General features: G+C 47.1%; 2 protein-coding genes across 3 annotated transcripts in view; one reads left to right on the forward strand and one right to left on the reverse strand.

Moving 5' to 3' along the window:
- Positions 1–15,305, reverse strand: part of gdap2 (ganglioside induced differentiation associated protein 2) — a 72,912-nt gene extending 57,607 nt beyond the window's left edge. The window contains exon 1 of the mRNA XM_072585237.1: positions 14,920–15,305. Coding sequence (XP_072441338.1) covers positions 14,920–15,092 — 173 coding nt within the window. The 5' untranslated portion in view covers positions 15,093–15,305. The remainder of the gene's footprint in view (positions 1–14,919) is intronic.
- Positions 15,306–18,190: 2,885 nt separating this feature from the next.
- The window catches only part of wdr3 (WD repeat domain 3), an 80,867-nt gene continuing 75,314 nt past the window's right edge, over positions 18,191–23,743 (forward strand). The window contains exon 1 of one of the 2 annotated variants that reach the window (XM_072585240.1): positions 18,191–18,234. The gene's annotated coding sequence lies outside the window, so the exon portion shown is untranslated. The remainder of the gene's footprint in view (positions 18,235–23,743) is intronic. The other variant, XM_072585239.1, reaches the window with a different exon arrangement.

Below are 23,743 nucleotides of genomic sequence, written 5' to 3' on the forward strand. Positions count from 1 at the left end.
ACTAAACTATTTTTAAAAGACTCTCATTTTCCATATGCAGACTCACCTTAATTAGCTGTTCCCAGTCTGTTTGCTGATATTGAAATTGGTCTTCCTCAGTTTAGTCACTTAATTTCTGTACTAGCCTGATTCCTTTCCATAATTACTTTGAAGCTTAGTGTTATGATGATTATCCCCAAAATACATGCCCACTGACACTTCAACCATTTGACTGGCTTCACTTGTCAGCACTGCCCCATTTCTAGAAGAACTATTTACATACTGGTTCAAAAACCTCTCCTGGATGCATGTGAAAGACTCCACAGTCTAACCCTTTCACACTAACTCAAGCCCAGTTACATGTTAGCAACATTTAAATTCCCTAAATTCCAAAGCCACTTGCATTTCTGATTTGCCAAAGTATCTGCCCCTCTCTCTCTCTGTTGGGAGGTATGTACAATAATCTCAGCAAAGTGACTGCCCATTTTTAAATTTCAAAGCTCTACCAAGGTGGCCTCATTTGAAGAGCACAAGCCATCCTTTCTCATTACTACAGTGATGGTCTCTTATCAATAAAGGAATGTCTCCACAGCTCTTACATCCCCACCTATCAGGCCTGAAACTTCTATATCTTGGAATGACAAGGTGCCAGTCACAGAGTCATGCAACACGGAAAAAGCTCTTCAGCCAAACTTGTCCATGCCAACCAGGTTTCTTAAACTGATCCAGTCCCATTTGTCTGTGTTTGGCCCAAATACCTCTAAACTTTTCTTATCTATGCATCTATCCAAATGTCTTTTAAATGTTGTAATTGAAAACGCTTCCACTGCTTCCTCTTGCGCCTCATTCCATATACCCACCATCTGTCTGAAAAAGGTTGTCCCTCAGGTCCCTGTTAAATCCGACCCTTCTCAACTTAATCCTGTGCCCTCTAGTTTTGGATTTTTCTATCCTGAGGAAAAAACCTTGGTATTCACCTTATTTATGCCCCTCATGATTTCATAAACCTCTATAAGGTCAACCCTCAGCCTACCACATTCCAGGGAAAACATCCCAGCCTAAATCTCCTTACAACTCAAACTTTCCAGTCTCCATCACATCCATGTAAATCTTTTTTGCACCCTTCCCAGTTTAATAACATCTTCCCTACAGCAGAGTGACCAGAATTGTATGCAGTACTCCAAAAGTGGTCTTACCAATGTCTTGTACAGCTGTAATATGACATCCCAATGCTTGGATTCAGTGCTCTGACTAACGAAGGCAAGCATGCCCAACGCCTTCTTCACCATCCTGTTGATCTGTGACACCACTCTCTGGAAGTATAGTCCTGCCCTTTCTTCAATTATGTCGCTGAGTGTGACTACAACAATTTAATATTCTCACATGCTGATCAGCGCTCCAAGTTCATCCACCTTACTACTCAGACACCTTATATTGGACACAATTTAGCTTTACTGCTCTCCTATATGCCTTATGCTCATGTCTTTTCCACGTACAGGACTGTCCCAGTATTTTTTCTAGATCTGACTAAACTATGCTCGATTTTATATCTGCTGTGCCCTACCCACCTGCCAAACTAGTTCAAAACCTCCCCAACAGCATGAGCAGACCTCCCAACAAAAATATTGGGCCCATTCTGGATCAGGTGCAACCTGCCCAACTTGTACAGGACTCAACTGCCCCACAAACTATCTCAATGATCCAAAACTCTAAAGCCCTGCCTCCTACGTGATCCCTTTAGCCATGTGTTCATCTGAACTGTCTTTCTATTCTTAGCACAAGCACTGGAAGTATTCAAGAGATTACAATATCAATAATCCTCTTTAATCTACTACCCAACTCTCTCAATTCCTGTTTCAGGACATTATCTTTTAACCCATGTTGTTGGTGCTAACATATACCACAAATGCTAGACGTTCACCCTTGCTCTTCAGAATGCTCTGCGGTTGCTTGGAGATATCCCTAACCCTGGCACCAGGGTGGCAACATATCAGAGAGTCTTGTTTGTTGTCACAAAAATGCCTGCCACGTTCTCTTACAATTGAGTACCTGTCACTAAAACTCTCCTAATCTTTTTTTTGCCAGCATCCAATCACACAACAAATTTGCACTAGCCAAAAGGAAGAAGTCATAGAGTCACAGAACAGTACAGCATGGAAACAGACCCTTCAGTCCAACTCGTCCCTGCTGACCAGATACCCTAAATTAATCTAGCCCCATTTGCCAGCACAAGGCCCCTATCTCTTCTCTAAACTCTTCCTATTCAGGTAACCACCAAGATGAGGTGCCAGAGGATGTTATAGGGGCTGGTACAATTATAACATTTAAAAGGGATCTGGATGGGTATATGAATCGGAAGGGTTTAGTGGGATATGGGCCAAGTGCTGGCAAATGGGATTAGATTAGGTTAGGATATCTGGTTAGCAGGGACAGGTTGGACCAAAGAGTCTGTTTCCATGCTGTACATCTCTATGATTCTATAAATGATGAAGTTGTACAAGCCTCCACCACTTCCTCTGGCAACTCATTCCATACATGCATCACCCTCTGTGTGAAAATTTGCCCCTTCTATCTCTTAAATCTTTCCCTTCTCAAATTAAACCTAGTTTTGGACTTCTGAGGAAAAGACCAAGGCTATTCACCCTAACTATGCTGCTCATGATTTTATAATCCTCTATAAAGGTTACCCCACAGCCTCCCACACCATAGGAAAAATAGCCCTTGTCTATTCATCCTCTGTCCATAGCTCAAACCCTCCAACCCTGGTAATATCCTTGTAAACCTTTTCTGAACCCTTTCAAGTTACACAACATCCTTCCAATAGCAGGGAGACCAGAATTGAACACAGTATTCCAAAAGTGGCCTAACCAACATCATGTACAGCCGCAACATAACCTCACAACTACTATATGCAGTGCACTGGCCACTAAAGGAAAGCATACTAAAGGCCACCTTCACTAACCTTGCGACTCCACTTTCAAGGAACTATCAACTTGCACTCCAAGGTCTCTTTGTTCATCAACACTCCCTAGGACAGAGGTGGGGAACCTTTTCATCTTGGAAGGCCACATTATGTCAGTTGCAATCTAATAAAGCCACATCCAAGAAACTTCAATTATATATTCTTCAAAATTCACATTTTTTTAATTGAGGATTATTTCGTTGAATTTTCTTTTACTCTCTGGTGCTTTAAATACATTCATTTTAAGATTAAAATAAAAATAATAAAGGACGAAAAAACATGAATAAAAAATAAAAGATTTCTTCTGCAAAATTTGGATTCATTCAAAAAGCCACGCACACAATGGACTCGAAGGCCACAGGTTCCCCACCCCTGCCCTAGGACCTTACCATTAAGTGTATAAATTCTGCCCCAATTTGCTTTTCCAAAATGCAGCACCTCACGTTTATATGAATTAAAATCCATCTGCCACTCTTTGGCACTCCTGTCCATCTGATCAAGGTCCAGTTGTATTCGGAGGTAACCTTCTTCACTATTCACTACACCTCCAGCTTTGGTGTCATCTGCTAACTTACTAACCATAACTCCTATGCTCACGTCCAAATCATTCACATAAATGACAAAAAGCAGAGGACCCAGCACTGATCCTTGTAGCACACCGCTGGTCACTGGCCTCCAGTCTGAAAAGCAACCCTCCATCATCACCCTCTGTCTCCTGATTATAAGGAAAGAAAGAGATAAGTTTTATGGAAGCTGTTGAAAGATGAGAGGGAGAAGAGTCAAAATAATTGAGGAAATGAGTTTCAAACAACACCCACATAGTCAAAGGCATTGTCCTAAAGAGCATACAGGAAGCACCAAAGGTGGAGGAATGCAGTCATTAGAGGTTTGGACAGTTAAAGGAGGTAAGAGAGGAGCAAATTTGACAGATTTAATCATATGGATGCCACTTAAATTTGAGACATATGTAAAACCAGTGGCTAATGAGGGTCAGCAAGTCATAGATGACTTGGTGCAGGACAGGATAACAAATTTCAGCTTATTCGAATTCTGTCAATCATGAAAGCTGAAGATAGCAGAATGGCCAGAGATGGCTAAGGGTTTCAGCAGGTGATGAGCTAGAACAGGGAAAAATGCAAGCCAGCTAATCGAGACAGAAGTACGTCAATTCTGTGATAAGACAGCATATGGACAAAATCTCCATTTAAATCAAGTTCAGGTGCAGAAAGATTGAATAACACTTTTATTTTATTCATTAATGAGATGTGGGTGCTGGTGGCTAGTCCAGTATTTACTGGTCAGCTCTAAATGCTAAAAGGTGAACTGCCTTCTTAAACAGCTGCAGTCTATTTGTGAGAACTACAATGCTAAAAAAGAGAGGAAGTGCCAGAATTTTAACCCTATAACAATGAAGGAACAGCAACATATTTCCAAGTCAGGATGATGAGTGAATTGAAGGGGGACTTGCAGATGATGGTGTTCCCACATATCTGTTGTTATTGTGTACAGATTGCAGTGGTTGAGTTTGGAAGGTGGTCCGTAAAGATTAGATTCCCTACAGTGTACAGGCCCTTCGGCCCAACAAGTCCACACCGACCCTCCGAAAAGTAACCCACCCAGTCCCATTTCCCTCTGGATAATGCACCTAACATAATGAGCAATTTAGCATGGCCAATTCGCCTGACCTGCACATCTTTGGACTTGTGGGAGGAATACCACGCAGACACGGGGAGAATGTGCAAAATCCACACAGACAGACAGTCACCCAAGGCTGGAATTGAACCTGGGACCTTGGTGCTGTGAGGCAGCAGTGCTAACCACTGAGCCAGCATGCCACCCTAGGAGCCTTAGTGAATTTCTGCATTGATTCTATTGATGGTGCATACAGCTGCTACTGAGTGTCAGTGACATAGAGAGTGATTGTTTGTAGACGTGGTGCTAATCAAGCAGGTTGTTTTGTCCTGAATGGTGTCAAGCTTCTTGAGTACTGTTAGAGCTGTACTCATCCAGTAAGTGAGAACAATTCCACCACTTGTGCCTTGTAGATGGCGGACAAGCTTTGGAAAAGCAGGTGGTGAATTAATCCAACATTTCTAGCCTCCAACCTGCCTTTTTTAAGTCAATAATTGTAAGACTAGTTCAGTTTCTGGTCAATGGCAAACCCAGGATGTCGATAGGTTAGATAGTTAGACTCTGTCTTATTAGCGATAGTCATATTATTTGCCACCAGTCAGTTCAAATCTGGATATTGTCGAAGGTTGGTGCATTTGGACATGAACTGCTTCAGTATCGCATTCATCACCAATGGTGCAAATTGTATAATAATTAGTGTATATCCTCAGTTCAGGTGGGGATGGAGGAAAGGTCATCGATGAAACAGCTGAAGATGGCTGGGGCTAGGACACCACCCTAAGGAGCACTATGGTGATGTCCTGCAGCTACAATGACTGACTTCCACCAATCACAACCATCTTCCTTTGTGCTATGTATGACCCCAACCAGTTAAGAGCAGTTGTTCAGGAGGGAATAGAATCAACTTTCAGGCTGCTGTTTATGCTTCAGGGACACAGATGAAACCTGTAGCTAATGAAAATTGCAGCTCTTCCAAGCATAGACCAGAGAGAGAACAAAAAGGTCAAGATAGGAAATGGAGGGATAGCTTAGTTCTCAATGCATATATCAAACCTGACGTCTTGCATTTGGACAAGGTAATGACTTACCAGAGTGCCAGCAAGGATATAAGAAAGGAGATGGGGTGGGCAATGAAGGATGCGTTGTAACATGACTCCAGGGGTAACAGAGAGTGAGTGAGAGGATGAGTATCGGAACTTAGAAAGATCCACAACATTATAACATGCAGTACAGGAAGGAGGCAGAAATGTAGGTCAAACAAGGTAGTCTTTATGAAGTGGGCAGCTATGGGTTATGAACTGGATGCCCAGATGTAATCAAGTAATTTGTTGTTCAGAGAACTTAGGCAGGTGTACAAACAAACAGCACCAACAATGGAGCAGAGTTTGTCAGCAAAAAACAATAATGATAACTTCACTTTTTTCTAACATTAAGCTGGAAACAATGCTGAGTTGGAAGCTGAGCTAATGAAGGCAATAGATACCTGTTTACTCTTAAACTTCAGTGAATATGTGCAAAACTCTACTTTTCAAAACACCTGCCTTGATTAGAAATTTTGTATGCCTTCAAAAAGATTACATTTTGCTCTCAAAATTGTTTGAAGAGGATCAACTTGTAATGCACTGTTTCATAAAGACTTGTTTGACGAGCTTGTGACTGAATAAAAATTCAAAAGTACTACATACTTCGTTTTAACGAGGACATTATCAAGTGGCATTCTTGCTAAACCAGCTTAGAAGCTTCATTTGGCTAGAGTTTACTGCAGTTTTGCAAACTTCTCGATCAGCTGGAACAGTTGATCAACCAGCACACTCCTGGTCCCATCAGTTCCAGTTTGTAAAATGTTTGTTGTAGATGAAAGACTGCATCCTGATCTAAGTTTTGACTGTCCATTACCCCCATCCTTGCCCAATTAGACTGACTCTTCTGTTCCTCATGTGCCAAATTCAAAGTCAAAGACTCCAGGACTAGATTCATCTTGCATCTGCAGCCTTCTCCAGTCATATGTTCCCAGTTTACCATTGCTCACATTAGGTCATCGGGGACTTTTGTCCCATCAACCTCAATTGACATGACCAGAACTTTTAACATCTTGGCCTTCGTCTCAAACACTCTAACTTTTATAGAACACACTTCTATCTTTTACCCTTACTCGTATCCCTCAAAAGGTGGAGAGCTTAACCATTTACCATGCTTTCCATTCCTGACCACTGCCACACACACACACGCACAGAAGAGCCAAGGCTAATCTCTCTCTTCAGTTGTGAAGCAACTCATGAATATTCCTAACAAATTAAAGGCAATCATTTTATCAAATATTGAGGGAGAGGGAAAGACCCTTCCAAAAATGGGGGAGGAGAATAATTTATACCTCAAAATTAACATGAGGCACAAACTTTGAAAGTATTTGGCACAGATGAAGACCTGACTATTACGCCTGTGCTGGCTGAATAAAAGCTATCCAGTTTAAATCAATCCTTTGGCTCTTCATCCATAGATATCCACTTGATGTAGCAACCTTTAGGCTGAGAGTTTTTTTTAAAACATTGAGAATTTCTGTCTCCATCACAATTTCAGGCAACAAGATCTGGACCCTACTACCCTCTTGAGTTCTTAACTCTCCTCTAACCATTCCATCAATTTTCTTAAGTCTATAGCCTCTGGTTATTGACCCCTCTGCTTCCTTTCCAATGTAAGAGTATTTTATAATTTTGAGAACCTTAATTAAATCTCCCTTTGGTTTTCTTTGCCTCAAGGAACATCTCAGAATTTTTTTCTCCTCAGAACTAAAACTCCCCATTCTTGGCAACACCCTCAAATCTCTTTTACTCATGCTCTAGTGTGATCACATCCTACCTGTAATATGGTGACCATGAGAATTCTCAGTATTCGTACTGCAGTGTAATTAGTGCTTTAAACATAACTTGATAGTCAAAAAAAGGAAGAATACCACCTTCCTTCTTGACAACATTCAGGGATCTGGGAGTATAATGTCCCAAGGTTCCTCTATTCCTTCCATCGCTGAATCCTACCAACTACTATGTATTTTCTTGCCTTGCCTGCTGTCCCAAGATTACCTCCTTACACTTTCCTGGATTGAATTTCATACCACTTTTCTGACTTGCTGACCAATCCATTGATATCTTCCCACACTTGACAGCTATCTTGCTTTCTATCAATCACACCACCTTTTTTTAAACAGCAACAAGACCATAAGATAACAGAGCAGAATTTGGCTATTCAACTCATCAAGTCTGCACCACCATTCGATGTGTTTTTCAACCCCACTCTCCAGCTTATCTCAAAGATACAGAGTGATTTGGACTTCTGTGGCAATGAGTGCGACAGATTCATCACTGAAGAAATTTCTCATCTCAGTTCTAAATAGTCATCCCTTTTTTGATGCTGTGCCCTCAGGTCCTAGTCTCTTCCTGTAGTGGGAGCATCATCTCTCTGTCCATGCCTCTGGCATTCTACAAGTTCGAACATTTTCAGTCCTCCAGCAGCAAGCCTTTAGCAAATGATTAGAAGGTTTTCATGGCAATGCAGCCGAACATTTAGGATTTAAGTATTAAACAATGTCAAAAAACATACAGCTTTTTTGTAAACAAGGTACCTTTCATATAGCAAACAATCCCAAGTCTTTCATAAAGACATTACAAAACAATGGATTCCAAACAAAATATATTGAAATGACTAACATTAGAGAGAACAGGTTGGTTTAACAAACCTTGAGAGAGCCTGGAAGACAAAGATTTAGCCGGGACTATCAGACAATGGGACCAAAGCCACCCACTGACAGGGATGGTGCATAGTGAGACAAAGGCACAGTGTGTTCAGGTACTAATGATTTGGAGATGCCGGTGTTGGACTGGGGTGTACGAAGTTAAAAATCACACAACACCAGGTTATAGTCCAACAGGTTTAATTGGAAGCACACTAGCTTTCGAAGCAACGCTGAAGGAGCGTCGCTCCCAAAGCTAGTGCGCTTCCAATTAAACCTGTTGGACTATAACCTGGTGTTGTGTGATTTTTAACTTCAGATACTAAGTGTTTCTTATCACCCTTAAAAAAAGGCATTAAAACAGCACACTCTCCCACTCTCATTCTCTACCAAAGTCCTGGGTGCTCCAGGTGAAAAAGTGTAACTTGTTTAACTACATACTGTGAACAACTCTGTATGATATAATTTACAAAAAGCAGACATTATCAAAAACAGGACTGTACTTATAAAATAATGCTGCTAGATTATTATAGCATGTTTAAGTTAGATAGCTTGTTTATCCAAATCTCAGTTTATCGACTGAATCCTGAATGAGTTCATCTGCACTAGCATGATACTACACATATACCGCAACATGTTGGAATGCTTTATTATGTTCAGGCAGCATATAAATACAACTTTTGTGACAATTCAAGAAATAATGGGGATTGTGATCACATGAATACAGACTGGTTGAAGAGTAGGAATAAGGGAATTTAGAACAGAAAGATGTACTAAGTGGCTTTTCACCAGACACTGCACTAAGGCTTCAGTTATTAACTAACACTTGTATATATCATCTGAACTTATTCAGAGAATATCAATTTGTGCTATTCAAATCAAATCTGTAGACTTTGTTGGCAAATTGCAACTAAAACTATGAAAGATTACAGACAGCCACTGACAAACTAGCTAGTTGCAATTTCCTGATAAATTCTGAATAAAAGGGAAGCAATGGACCCAACGTGCAGCAAAATGACCTTTGAATGCACGTGGAGGTCATAAGAGGCAAGAATGAATAAAAAGGCAAATAAAATCATTGGTTTGCTATCTACACACTGAATACAAAAGCAAAAACATAACTTATAAAATGCTCCGATTAGTTTACAATTAGAATACTGTACACATTTGGGTAATCCATTGTAGGAAGGAAAATGCAATTACAAAAAAAGATGTAGAGTAATTTCACCATTATACTACAATGAAGGAGCTTATAGTTATCAAGAAAAGTTTAAGAATTGACAATTTCTTTTCCGTAAGAACAGAGAAGTGAAATTGAGGTCTGCAAGATTATGCAAGTTTATCGCAGGAAATAGTGCACTCATTTCCAGCGGTCAGCAGGACAGTGATGAAGGATCAGAAAAATGTTCAAAGGGATAAGCTTGAAAATTGAATTCTGTGCCACAACCAATTTTGTTGTACTGTGTGCAAAGATTCTAATTAGAAAGCTGCTTGAAAGAGGAATATAAAAGTGTATGTGAAATGAATATCAAATGAGTATTTATATGGAGAAAATCACTGGCCCTAACATCACACCCAAATTGGCCAGTTCCTGTCGTAACTTCTTACAATTATACAAGATGTTATAAACAACCCTACTAATAGAATTTAGTTAACAACCCATGTCAGCCCCCAATCCAAACCTCATTCACCACTGCAAGTAACATAATGGTACAGATGTTATTTTGGAAAACCACCTGCAATCAATTGAGAAACATTTTAGCCCAACTCTCTTCAGTATCAAACTTTTGATTAAGATACACTACAAAAGTTATTTTTCATGTAGGGAACAAATCTGCACAGCAAGTCAAATAATGTTCATTATATGTGAATACTTCATTAAGCAAAATATATAATCAAGAAAATAACAGCACTGTTCAACAGCTGAATATCTCACTGGGGTTTAAAGATTAATAATCGGCACACAGCTTGTGCCAACATTTGTTAATTCAACAAAGTAATTTGTCTAACAGGCCTTTTATATCGAGGTTACACCATCTGCTCTTAATACATTGATCATCTGCAGTGGCAACAGCATGACCAGACTTGACAATGACAGGGGATTTTCCCATCAAATAATGCTTTTTAGAATCTAGATTCCCTATTACAATACCAGAATGCTTTACTAAAATAGTCAGTCTTTATTTGGTATTAGTGCAGCTTGGTTATTTTACATAATTAAGTAGCACTATACAGACCTTGGGACTGTAATAACTAGAGAGCTGATGTAATTTTGTTTGTTGATTTCAGCTTCACTGAAGTTGGCTTAATAAAAAGCAACTTTTTAATACTGCTTTTAATCTTAAAAGGGTTATGCAGTGCAACAAACAGGCTGCATTCAAAGACAAATTAGACAGATCAGTCATATGTGCATGCTCAATGCTGCAACAGACCAAGTTTAATTAAGCTGATATAAAAAAAATGTGATTTAGTTATACAGCATCTTTCACCATGAACAAGACATCTAAAGAATTTTGAAGTTATTGGATTTGAAAGACTGACTCTCTCCACAGATGCTGTGTTTTGCTTTTTAAGTTCAGTTATGCTCAACAGCACTTTGTTTGTATGTCCAAGTGCTTTACAGTCAATAAAGTACATTGAATTATCATGTAGGAAATACAGCAGCCAATTCTCATTCAGCAAATTCCCACAACCAATGTGAAAATGACCAGGCAATCTGTTTTGTGATGTTGATTAAAGATTAAATAATTAAGCGATTTTTAAGAAGATTTGTAGCTCAGGTTGAGGTTCTGGATGTTTGTTTGCTCGCTGAGCTGGAAGGTTTGTTTCCAGACATTTTGTCACCATACTAAGTAACATCATCAGTGAGCCTCTGATGAAGCGCTAGTGTTCTGTCCCACTTTCTATTTATGTGCCTTGATTTCTTTAGTTGGGTGATGTCATTTCCAGTTCTTTTCCTCAGAGAATGGTAGATGGGGTCCAAACTGGTGCGTTTATTCAGAGTTCCAGTTGTAATGCCATGCTTATAGAAATTGTCGTGCATGTTTCTGTTTGGCTTGTCTCAGTCGAAGTAGTGTCCTTCCTCATCTAAGGATACTCGTGATAGTGGGTCATGTCTTTTTGTGGCTAGTTGATATTCATGTATCCTGGTGGCTAGTTTTCTACCTGTTTGACTGATGTTGTAGTTGTTATAGCCCTTGCAAGATATTTTGTAAATGACATTCGCTTCACTTGTTGTTTGTATAGGGTCTTTTAAGTTCATTAGCCGTTGCTCAAGGGTGTTGATAGGTTCGTGGGCTACCATGATGCCATGAGGTCTGAGTAGTCTGGAGGTCATTTCAGAGACGTCTTTGATGTAGGGTAAAGTAGCTAGGGTTTCTGGGTGCATTGTACCTGCTTGTTTGGATTTGTTGCTGAGGAATTGGCCGACTGTGTTTACTGGGTACATGTTCTTTTTGAATATACTCTATAGGTATTTCTCTTCTGCTCTTCATTGTTCCTCAGTGCTGCAGTGCGTGGTGGCTCGATGAAATAACGCAGCTTCATTTGTGGGTGTTGGGATGATTGCTTCCATAGTTAAGTATTTGGTCTGTGTGTGTTGTTTTCCTGTAGATGCAGTTTTGAAGTTCTCCATTGAGTGCTCGCTCCTACTGTGACATCTGGAAATGGCAGTTTGTTGCTGTTCTTCTCCTCTTTTGTGAATTTTATACCAGTGAGGATATGATTGATGGTGTTGTAGATTTCCTCTAAAAAACGTTTAGTTTGATAACAAAAATATCATCCACATAGTGGACCCAAAATGTGGGTTGGATAATTAAGAGAGCTGTTTTTCGAATCTTTGCATAACTACTTTTGCTAAAAACCCTGATATTGGTGATCCCATGCATGGCCTGTTGATTTGTTTGTAGGTCTTGTTATTGAACGTGAAGTGGGTGGTAAGGCACAAACAGACAGAAAACTAGCCACTGAGATACATGAACGTTAACTCGCCACAAAAAGACAATGACCCACTATCACGAGTATCCTTACATATAGATCAAGAAGGACACCACTTTGACTGGGACAACACATCTATCCTATGACAAGCCAAACAGAGACATGCATGAGAATTCCTTCAAGCATAGCATTGCAACCGGAACTCTATCAACAAACACATCAACTTGGACCCCATCTGCCATCTTCTGAGAAAAAGAACTGTAAATGACATCACCCAAAAAAACCAGGACACAAATAGAAAGTGGGACATACCACCAGCGCTTCACTGGAGGCTCACTGATAAGGTTACCTAGTACAGTGACGAAACATATGAAAACAAGCCTTCCATCTCAGCAAGCAAACTTACACCCAGGATAAGTAAATAGCCAGGGCATTAAGGACATCTCCTCTTCCATTAGATCAAATAGGCAGGTGGCCTCTCTTTAACATCTCATCTGAAAGATGAGCCCTGTTACAGTGCAGTACTTCTTCAGAACTGCATGGGAGCATCAGCCTTCTTTTGTTTCTTCAGGTCGTGATGTGAGGCTTGAACATAGAACGCTGTGGCTCGGATGATATTGTGATGATGAGGCCACAGCTGACAATAGTGAGAAGAGACAAATTCAGTCACTAAGCTAAAACAGGGAGAAAACTTAACAGAAAAAGCCAGTAAAATGAAACCAGCCCAGTAATTCTCCAAAAGAGGAATAAACCACTGCCTAAACACTTCATACTCTTCAACATGTCTGGATGAAGAACTTACACTTGAAAAGGACAACTTGTGTGGCTTACTATTATCACCATCTGAACAGTAAAGCAAACACTAGGGTGTAATTAAACATCCAAATGAGGTCTTGCAAAAGTGTCCAGAAAATGATCCACATTTCCGAATGCTTGGATTGAATCTTGATGAATTGTCTAGATAGTCAAAGCCACCCAAGTGAGAATTCATTGAAGTAGTAAGCCATAGGTCACGTTTTTAGAAAGAATGGAGAAGTTCAGTAAAGTGGTAGAGATCAAATAATATACAAGGTAAGCAAAAGGTCATACAAGCAGTTCTAGCAAGATCTGAGAAGTGATATGGAAAGACACAAATGAAAGTGGGATCTGTTGCACTTGAAGAGGAAAAGCATCTGGAAGTTAAATGGTTACAGCCACGCCACACAGAAACTGCACAATTTAAGTGTAGAAACAAGGAAGTGAAGTAATCGCAGCTCAATACGTTTAACCACCAACAACAGGACACTGAACAAAAACAATGAATTGCATATAGGATGGATTTCAGCTACTTTTCACATAGTAAGGTCAAGGTCACCTGCCCCACCAGCAAAAGTATTGTCAGTAAATAAAAACAATAGACATATCAGATGGTAGCAACAAGATGTAAAGCTCCTGCTGCTGAAGTGTGCACTGTGTAGTGTTTTAAAACATTAAAACGCAGAAATGATTTTAATAAAAGGGCGATTAAGAGTCTAACATTAAAATGTGTTTTTTTTAAAAGAACTTATTTTGTATATCTATGTTCTTACCCCAACTGTTAATTTCCCATGTTTTGGAGATATTGGCCTGGATCTTGTGGTCAGCTGGCAAGAAATGGCATGACTACAGAAACAATAAGGTTGCAAAGTTGCAAACATTTCAGCCAACAAGGATGACTGGAAAATCATATACTGCATTCAATGTAATTCACAACTTATGAAGATGGAAACCCAATTTGAAAAAAATTGAGTTCGAAGTTGTAGGACAAGTTAATACTGATGTGATAGGTAATAACACATTGAAGGACACTGAAGACATTTCACAAGGTTAGAGAGTCAAGAGTGAATTTTCTGAGGAATGAGACAATAGCCATTGTGAAAGGATCAATGTTTGAGGAGAAAGCATTATCAATTCATAATTTCCCAACAACAGTACATCTAAAACATAAAATTGGATTGAATTTAATTACCCAATAATTGAAATCCAAGGAAGTAATCCTCTATATAAAGTGGAGAAGATGCAAGAACAGAAGATCGAGTAGTAAGAAACTGGAATATGTAATGTAAGCAGTTAGAATTGTAACACCTTAATGTTCTCTAACCTACGTCAAAAATGACAGGAGATGCTGGGCATTCAACCCCTTGCTACCAGGTGCAAAACCCAATTCAGCATGTAGTTGCATACAACCTGACTCCTGGAGTGCGGGGGTGGTGAGAGCACATAACAGTGAAAAAAGGAACAATGAAGCATGTTTCAAAACAAAGCAATATCATTTGCTCAAAATGACAATGAACCTCTGGATGTCACTGGATTCGCGAGCAATGTGAAATGATGCCATGAATATGGATTTAACTTAAACATATCACACAAGTTTGTTTAACCAAGAAAGTACAGTGTTAACTAGAAACTCTCGACTGAGAAAGAAAAGAGGAGCTGACATTCTCTCCAGTCACCCCGGGTGTCCGATAACAGCACAAGGGCCTAGGAAACCCCATCAGATCAGCAATGAACACTTACAGGAAGCGGTGATCACACATGAATTCTGGCGAAAGGTTCTGCAAGTTTAAAAAAACATAATAACTCCTCACAGCTGCTCTCGAGGATGGAAGTACCTGCCGACTCCGCTTGGCGCAGCTAGAAGGAAAACAAAGCGCCGGTGTACACGTACCACAGAATAACTTTGTTGTTAATGTCTTTCCTGTAGGGGAAAGGCGAGGAGATGGATGTGTCCGGCCGCAGCTCACGGCTGAGCCCAGTCTCCAGCAGCGGCTCCGGGCGGTGAGCCCAACACGGTAGAGTCTGAATGTCGATGATGGGGGAGCGGGCCCCCAGGGGATCCATACCGAGGGAAGACACTTCAATCCCCCTGTTGTTGTTGTTGTGGTGGTGAGGGGGGGGGGGGAAGTGGGACTCTCGGACAGAGACCCCGCCCCCGGTCCGGTCCGGTCCGGCCCGACCTGCCTGGGCTCACGGGGAAGACTCTCTCTGTGAGTGAGTGTGACTCTGCTTCGGGCCGCCCACCGGGAAAGCTCACTCACCAACCGCTACCGGAAGTCGGCGTCGACCCCCCTCACGTCACTTCCTCTCTGTTCCAGGTCGTGGTTGTGGGTGACGTACGGGGCTCCGCTCAGACTCGATCAGTGGATGAGGAGGAAGTGGGTGGCTGTTACCCCGGGCAGTGAGCTCCCTCTCCCACCGGCTCATACACACAGTGAGCCATCTCCAGGAGCGAAGACAGCGCCGCGGGCCGTGTTCACATTCAAACTGATGGACTTCCACAGACTCACCTCTTGTGTCTCTCAATACAGCACCGTGCGGCAGAAACGCCGCGCTCAGGAGCTCATACACATCTACCCAGGCTGCATGACCCGGGAACATGCTTGTTTTGGGTAGAAGATGAGTTTCGTGTGTTGCTGAAGAACACGGATGGCCGAACGTTGAGGCTTTAAGTCACAGAAATTAAACTTTTGAAGCTCAGCTTGCGGGATCTCTGCCTCTTTACAAAAGTGAAGCAACACGGTTTGCAGCTAATAAATGTGATACAGAAAGGGAAATTCTTTCAGCTTTCTGTCACATGCAGTATTTTGGTTTTGTTAAAAGTGATATTTGCTATATTTTTTCACATTCGACATTCTAACTTGAATCATATTCATTTATATTTTTTGTGGGGTTCGTTCATCTCTGGAAGGATTGCAGAATGGTTCTGCAAGTTCCACCTGTTAGGTTCAAAATAGCTTGAAGATCATGGTGATTTTTTCCAAGAATTTGAGATTTAGGTCAGGAGTTGTAGAGTATACTTAAATGTTACATCACAGAAGGCCATTTGGCTGATGCTATTTGGGCTGGCCTTCTGAAAGAGAAATTCTCCTCTTTTACCACTCCTCATAGCACTCAAATTTTTAAATTTTCAAATAATGATCCGGTCCCTTTTGAAAGCCTCGGTTGATTGTCTCCCACATTATCAGTCAGTGCATTGTCTCCATTATTTTTTGAGTTACTTTAAATCTAGGCCGTCTGTACATCAATGGAATAGTTTCTCCCAATTTACTGTGTCCAGTCCCTTCATGATTTTGAATACTTTGATTAAATCTCCTCTCAACCTTCTGTTTTCCAGGCCACTTTTCTGTGTAACTGAAGCTCCTCATCACAGAACCATTCTCATGTATGTTTCCTGTGCGCTCTCTAATACCTGCGTAACATTCACCAAGTTTAGTGAAGGATACAATTTCCTAGGTTTTATTAATAAAAGGCATAAAGACCAATGGCGGTGGAGGGTTGCTTTTCAGACTGGAGGCCTGTGACTAGCTGTGTGGCACAAGGATCAGTGCTGGGTCCACTGTGTTTATGATTTGGATGTGAATATAGGAGGTATGGTTAGTAAGTTTGCAAATGACACCAAAATTCGAGGTGTCGTGGACAGCGAAGAAGTATGATGGGATCTTGGGCGGCACGGTGGTTAGCACTGTTGCCTCACAGCGCCGGAGACCCGGGTTCAATTCCCACCTCAGGCGACTGACTGTGTGGAGTTTGTCCATTCTCCCCGTGTCTGCGTGGGTTTCCTCCGGATGCTCCGGTTTCCTCCCACAGTCCAAAAATGTCTGGGTTAGGTGAGTTGGCTATGCTAAATTGTCTGTAGTGTTAGGGGAATGGGTCTGGGTGGGTTGCGCTTCGGCGGGTCGGTGTGGACTTGTTGGGAGGAAGGGCCTGTTTCCACACTAAGTAATCTAATCTAATCTTGATCGGATGAGCCAATGGGCTGGGAAGTGGTAGGTGAAGTTTAATTTAAATAAATGTGAGGTGCTTGTTTGGAAAAGCAAATCAGACAGGACTTCTACCCTTAATGGTAAGGCCCTGCGGAGTGTTGCTGAACAAAGAGACCTTGGAGTGCAGGTGCATCTTTCTTTGAAAGTGTAGTTGCAGGTAGATAGGATAGTGAAAAAGGCATTTGGTATGCTTGCCTTTATGGGTCAGTGCATTGTGTATATGAATCGGGAGGTCATGCTGCAGCTGAACAGGACATTTGTTAGGCTACTGTTAGAATAGCGAGTTCAATTATGGTCTCCCTCCTTTAAGAAGGATGTTGTGAAACTTGAAAGGATTCAGAAAAGATTTACAAGGATGTTGCCAGGGTTGGAGGTTTTGAGCTATTAGGCGAGGCTGCATAGGCTAGGGCTCTTTTCCCTGGAGCATTGGAGGCTGAGGGGTGACTTTATAGAGGTTTATGAAATCATGAAATTGCATGGACAGGGTAAATGGACAAGGTCTTTTCCCTGGGGTGGAGAAGTGCAAAACTAGAAAGCATCGGTTTAAGGTGAGAGGAGAAAGATTTAAGAGGGACCTAAGGAGCAACTTTTTCACTGAGGGTGGTGCGTGTATACAATGAACTGCCAGAGGCAGTGGTCAAGTGGTGAATTCCAATATTTAGAAGGCATCTGGATAGGTACATGAATAAGAAGGATTTAGAGAGATATGGGCCAAATGCTGGGAAATGGGATGAGATAAGGATATCTGGTTGGCATGGATTGAGTTGAACTGAAGACTCAGTTTCTGTGCAAAATATGACTGGAAATCCTAAAATCTGCTAAAGTGACATAAATACAGGGGGTTAAGAGGAATGCGACTGATTAGGGTCCAAAAAGGCCATTTATGCACGTGAATGTTAAATTCGTTCCCACTTTTATGTGTAGCACTTCTGGAAATACACAAGTATTTTAAAAAGATTGCAAAACATTTTTGGCGATTATCAGTGACAAAACAAAAAACAATACATTAAATAATACATTTGTAATTCTCCCTGCCTGGGTGTAGTAAATTATTGATCATATTTCGAATGAAAGGTGTAAGTATTTTGAGACTTTTTGAAGTTTAATGAATTAAAGTCAGAGTCTGAGATGGAGATTATCTTCGCTCTGACATCGAGTCATCCAGTCTGACTGACTGTTTCCGCGAAGCTTCCGGCATTAACACGGGCGCTGCAAGTGAGGTGAGTGAGAGAGGGAATGGGGAAGGGAGAGAGAGAGGGGGAATGGGGGAGAGAGAGGGGGAATGGGGGAGGGGGGGAGAGAGAGAGGGGGAATGGGGGAGGGGGGGAGAGAGAGAGGGGGAATGGGGGAGGGGGGGAGAGAGAGAGGGGGAATGGGGGAGGGGGGGAGAGAGAGAGGGGGAATGGGGGAGGGGGGGAGAGAGAGAGGGGGAATGGGGGAGGGGGGGAGAGAGAGAGGGGGAATGGGGGAGGGGGGGAGAGAGAGAGGGGGAATGGGGGAGGGGGGGAGAGAGAGAGGGGGAATGGGGAAGGGAGGGAGAGAGAGAGGGGGAATGGGGGAGGGGGGGAGAGAGAGAGGGGGAATGGGGGAGGGGGGGAGAGAGAGAGGGGGAATGGGGAGGGGGGGAGAGAGAGAGGGGGGAATGGGGGAGGGGGGGAGAGAGAGAGGGGGAATGGGGGAGGGGGGGAGAGAGAGAGGGGGAATGGGGGAGGGGGGGAGAGAGAGAGGGGGAATGGGGGAGGGGGGGAGAGAGAGAGGGGGAATGGGGGAGGGGGGGAGAGAGAGAGGGGGAATGGGGGAGGGGGGGAGAGAGAGAGGGGGAATGGGGGAGGGGGGGGGAGAGAGAGGGGGAATGGGGGAGGGGGGGGGAGAGAGAGGGGGAATGGGGGAGGGGGGGGGAGAGAGAGGGGGAATGGGGGAGGGGGGGGAGAGAGAGGGGGAATGGGGGAGGGGGGGGAGAGAGAGAGGGGGAATGGGGGAGGGGGGGAGAGAGAGAGGGGAATGGTGGGAGGGGGGGAGAGAGAGAGGGGGAATGGGGGAGGGGGGAGAGAGAGAGGGGGAATGGGGGAGGGGGGGAGAGAGAGGGGGATGGGGGGGGGGGGAGAGAGAGGGGGAATGGGGGAGGGGGGGAGAGAGAGAGGGGGAATGGGGGAGGGGGGGAGAGAGAGAGGGGGAATGGGGGAGGGGGGAGAGAGAGAGGGGGAATGGGGGAGGGGGGGGAGAGGGAGAGGGGGAATGGGGGAGGGGGGGAGAGAGAGTGGGGGAGGGGGGGAGAGAGAGAGGGGGAATGGGGAGGGGGGGAGAGAGAGAGGGGGAATGGGGAGGGGGGGGAGAGAGAGGGGGAATGGGGGAGGGGGGGTGAGGGGGGAGGGGGGGAGAGAGAGAGGGGGAATGGGGGAGGGGGGGAGAGAGAGAGGGGGATGGGGGAGGGGGGGAGAGAGAGAGGGGGAATGGGGGAGGGGGGGAGAGAGAGAGGGGGAATGGGGGAGGGGGGGAGAGAGAGAGGGGGAATGGGGGAGGGGGGAGAGAGAGAGGGGGAATGGGGGAGGGGGGGGAGAGAGAGAGGGGGAATGGGGGAGGGGGGGAGAGAGAGAGGGGGAATGGGGGAGGGGGGGAGAGAGAGAGGGGGAATGGGGGAGGGGGGGGAGAGAGAGAGGGGGAATGGGGGAGGGGGGGAGAGAGAGAGGGGGAATGGGGGAGGGGGGGGAGTGAGAGAGGGGGAATGGGGGGAGGGGGGGGAGAGAGAGGGGGAATGGGGGAGGGGGGGAGAGAGAGAGGGGGAATGGGGGAGGGGGGGAGAGAGAGAGGGGGAATGGGGGAGGGGGGGAGAGAGAGAGGGGGAATGGGGGAGGGGGGGAGAGAGAGAGGGGGAATGGGGGAGGGGGGGGAGAGAGAGAGGGGGAATGGGGGAGGGGGGGAGAGAGAGAGGGGAATGGGGGAGGGGGGGAGAGAGAGAGGGGGAATGGGGGAGGGGGGGAGAGAGAGAGGGGGAATGGGGGAGGGGGGGAGAGAGAGAGGGGGAATGGGGGAGGGGGGGAGATGAGAGGGGGAATGGGGGGGAGAGAGAGAGGGGGAATGGGGGAGGGGGGGGAGAGAGAGATGGGGGAGGGGGGAGGGGGGAGAGAGAGAGGGGGATGGGGGGAGGGGGGGATAGGAGGAGGGGGAATGGGGGAGGGGGGGAGAGAGAGAGGGGGAATGGGGGAGGGGGGGAGAGAGAGAGGGGGAATGGGGGAGGGGGGGGAGAGAGAGAGGGGGAATGGGGGGAGGGGGAATGGGGAGGGAGAGAGAGAGAGAGAGGGAATGGGGGAGGGGGAATGGGGGAGGGAGAGAGAGAGAGAGAGAGGGGGAATGGGGGGAGAGAGAGAGGGGGAATGGGGGAGGGGGGGAGAGAGAGAGGGGGAATGGGGGAGGGGGGGAGAGAGAGAGGGGGAATGGGGGAGGGGGGGAGAGAGAGAGAGAGGGGAATGGGGGAGGGGGGGGAGAGAGAGAGGGGGAATGGGGGAGGGGGGGAGAGAGAGAGGGGGAATGGGGGAGGGGGGGAGAGAGAGAGGGGGAATGGGGGAGGGGGGGAGAGAGAGAGGGGGAATGGGGGAGGGGGGGAGAGAGAGAGGGGGAATGGGGGAGGGGGGGGAGAGAGAGAGGGGGAATGGGGGAGGGGGGGAGAGAGAGAGGGGGAAAGGGGGAGGGGGGGAGAAGAGAGGGGGAATGGGGGAGGGGGGGAGAGAGGGGGAATGGGGGAGGGGGGAGAGGAGAGAGGGGAATGGGGGAGGGGGGGAGAGAGAGAGGGGGAATGGGGGAGGGGGAGAGAGAGGGGGAATGGGGAGGGGAGAGGAGAGGGGGAATGGGGGAGGGAGAGAGAGAGAGAGGGGAATGGGGGGAGAGAGAGAGAGAGAGGAGAGAGAGGGGAATGGGAGAGAGAGAGGGGGAATGGGGGAGAGAGAGAGAGGGGGAATGGGGGGGGAGAGAGAGAGGGGGAATGGGGGGGAGAGAGAGAGGGGGAATGGGGGGGAGAGAGAGAGGGGGAATGGGGGAGAGAGAGAGAGAGAGGGGGAATGGGGGAGAGAGAGAGAGAGAGGGGGAATGGGGGAGAGAGAGAGAGAGGGGGAATGGGGGAGAGAGATGAGAGATGGGGGGAATGGGGGAGAGAGAGAGAGGGGGATGGGGGAGAGAGAGAGAGAGGGGGAATGGGGGAGAGAGAGAGAGAGGGGGAATGGGGGAGAAGAGAGAGAGGGGGAATGGGGGGGAGAGAGAGAGGGGGAATGGGGGAGAGAGAGAGAGAGGGGAATGGGGGAGGGAGAGAGAGAGAGGGGGAATGGGGAGAGAGAGAGAGGGGGAATGGGGGAGAGAGAGAGAGGGGGAATGGGGGGGGAGAGAGAGAGGGGGAATGGGGGGAGAGAGAGAGGGGGAATGGGGGGGAGAGAGAGAGGGGGAATGGGGGGGGAGAGAGAGAGGGGAATGGGGGAGAGAGAGAGAGAGAGGGGTAATGGGGGAGAGAGAGAGAGAGGGGAAATGGGGGAGAGAGAGAGAGGGGGAATGGGGGAGAGAGAGAGAGGGGGAATGGGGGAGAGAGAGAGGGGGGGAATGGGGGGGAGAGAGAGAGGGGGAATGGGGGGGAGAAGAGAGAGGGGGAATGGGGGAGAGAGAGAGAGAGAGAGGGGGAATGGGGGAGGGAGAGAGAGAGAGAGAGGGGAATGGGGGAGGAGAGAGAGAGAGAGAGAGGTGGAATGGGGGAGGGAGAGAGAGAGAGAGGGGGGAATGGGGGGGGGGAGAGAGAGAGAGAGAGGGGGGGAATGGGGGAGGGGAGAGAGAGAGAGGGGGGGAATGGGGGAGGGAGAGAGAGAGAGAGAGAGAGGGGGAATGGGGGAGGGAGAGAGAGAGAGAGGGGGGAATGGGGGAGGGAGAGAGAGAGAGAGGGGGGGAATGGGGAGGGAGAGAGAGGGGGGGAATGGGGGAGGGAGAGAGAGGGGGGGAATGGGGGAGGGAGAGAGGGAGAGAGAGGGGGGAATGGGGGAGGGAGAGAGGGAGAGAGAGGGGGGGAATGGGGGAGGGAGAGAGAGAGAGGGGGAATGGGGGAGAGAGAGAGAGAGAGGGGGAATGGGGGAGAGAGAGAGAGAGAGGGGGAATGGGGGAGGGAGAGAGAGAGGGGGAATGGGGGAGGGAGAGAGAGGGGGAATGGGGGAGGGAGAGAGAGGGGGAATGGGGGAGGGAGAGAGAGGGGGAATGGGGGGAGAGGGAGAGAGAGGGGAATGGGGGAGGGAAGAGAGAGGGGGGGAATAGAGGGGAGGGATGAGAGGGAGAGAGAGAGGGGGAATGGGGGAGGGAGAGAGAGAGAGGGGGAATGGGGGAGGGAGAGAGGGGGAATGGGGGAGGGAGAGAGGGGGAATGGGGGAGGGAGAGAGGGGGAATGGGGGAGGGAGAGAGAGAGAGAGGGGAATGGGGGAGGGAGAGAGGGGGAATGGGGGAGGGAGAGAGGGGGGGAATGGGGGAGGGAGAGAGGGAGAGAGAGGGGGGGAATGGGGGAGGGAGAGGGAGAGAGAGGGGGGGAATGGGGGAGGGAGAGGGAGAGAGAGAGGGGGAATGGGGGAGGGAGAGAGAGAGAGGGGGAATGGGGGAGGGAGAGAGAGAGAGAGAGGGGGAATGGGGGAGGGAGAGAGGGGGAATGGGGGAGGGAGAGAGGGGGAATGGGGGAGGGAGAGAGAGAGAGAGGGGGAATGGGGGAGGGAGAGAGGGGGAATGGGGGAGGGAGAGAGAGGGGGAATGGGGGAGGGAGAGAGAGGGGGAATGGGGGAGGGAGAGAGAGGGGGAATGGGGGAGGGAGAGAGAGGGAGAGAGAGGGGGAATGGGGGAGGGAGAGAGAGGGGGAATGGGGGAGGGAGAGAGAGGGGGAATGGGGGAGGGAGAGAGAGAGGGGGAATGGGGGAGGGAGAGAGAGAGAGAGAGAGGGGGAATGGGGGAGGGAGAGAGAGAGAGAGAGAGAGGGGGGGAATGGGGGAGGGAGAGAGAGAGAGAGAGAGAGGGGGAATGGGGGAGGGAGAGAGAGGGGGAATGGGGGAGGGAGAGAGAGGGGGAATGGGGGAGGGAGAGAGAGGGGGAATGGGGGAGGGAGAGAGAGGGGGAATGGGGGAGGGAGAGAGAGGGGGAATGGGGGAGGGAGAGAGAGGGGGAATGGGGGAGGGAGAGAGAGGGGGAATGGGGGAGGGAGAGAGAGGGGGAATGGGGGAGGGAGAGAGAGGGGGAATGGGGGAGGGAGAGAGAGGGGGAATGGGAGAGAGAGAGAGGGGGGGGGAATGGGGGAGGGAGAGAGAGAGGGGGAATGGGGGGGAGAGAGAGAGGGGGAGAGGGGGAATGGGGGAGAGAGAGAGAGGGGGAATGGGGGAGAGAGAGAGAGGGGGAATGGGGGAGAGAGAGAGAGGGGGAATGGGGGAGGGAGAGAGAGGGGGAATGGGGGAGGGAGACAGAGAGAGAGAGGGGGAATGGGGGAGGGAGAGAGAGAGAGAGAGAGGGGGAATGGGGGAGGGAGAGAGAGAGAGAGAGAGGGGGAATGGGGGAGGGAGAGAGAGAGAGAGGGGGAATGGGGGAGGGAGAGAGAGGGGGAATGGGGGAGGGAGAGAGAGGGGGAATGGGGGAGGGAGAGAGAGGGGGAATGGGGGAGGAGAGAGAGGGGGAATGGGAGAGAGAGAGAGGGGGGGGGAATGGGGGAGGGAGAGAGAGAGGGGGAATGGGGGGGAG

Source organism: Chiloscyllium punctatum, chromosome 15 (assembly GCF_047496795.1).
Source record: "Chiloscyllium punctatum isolate Juve2018m chromosome 15, sChiPun1.3, whole genome shotgun sequence".
Lineage (NCBI taxonomy): Eukaryota > Metazoa > Chordata > Chondrichthyes > Orectolobiformes > Hemiscylliidae > Chiloscyllium > Chiloscyllium punctatum.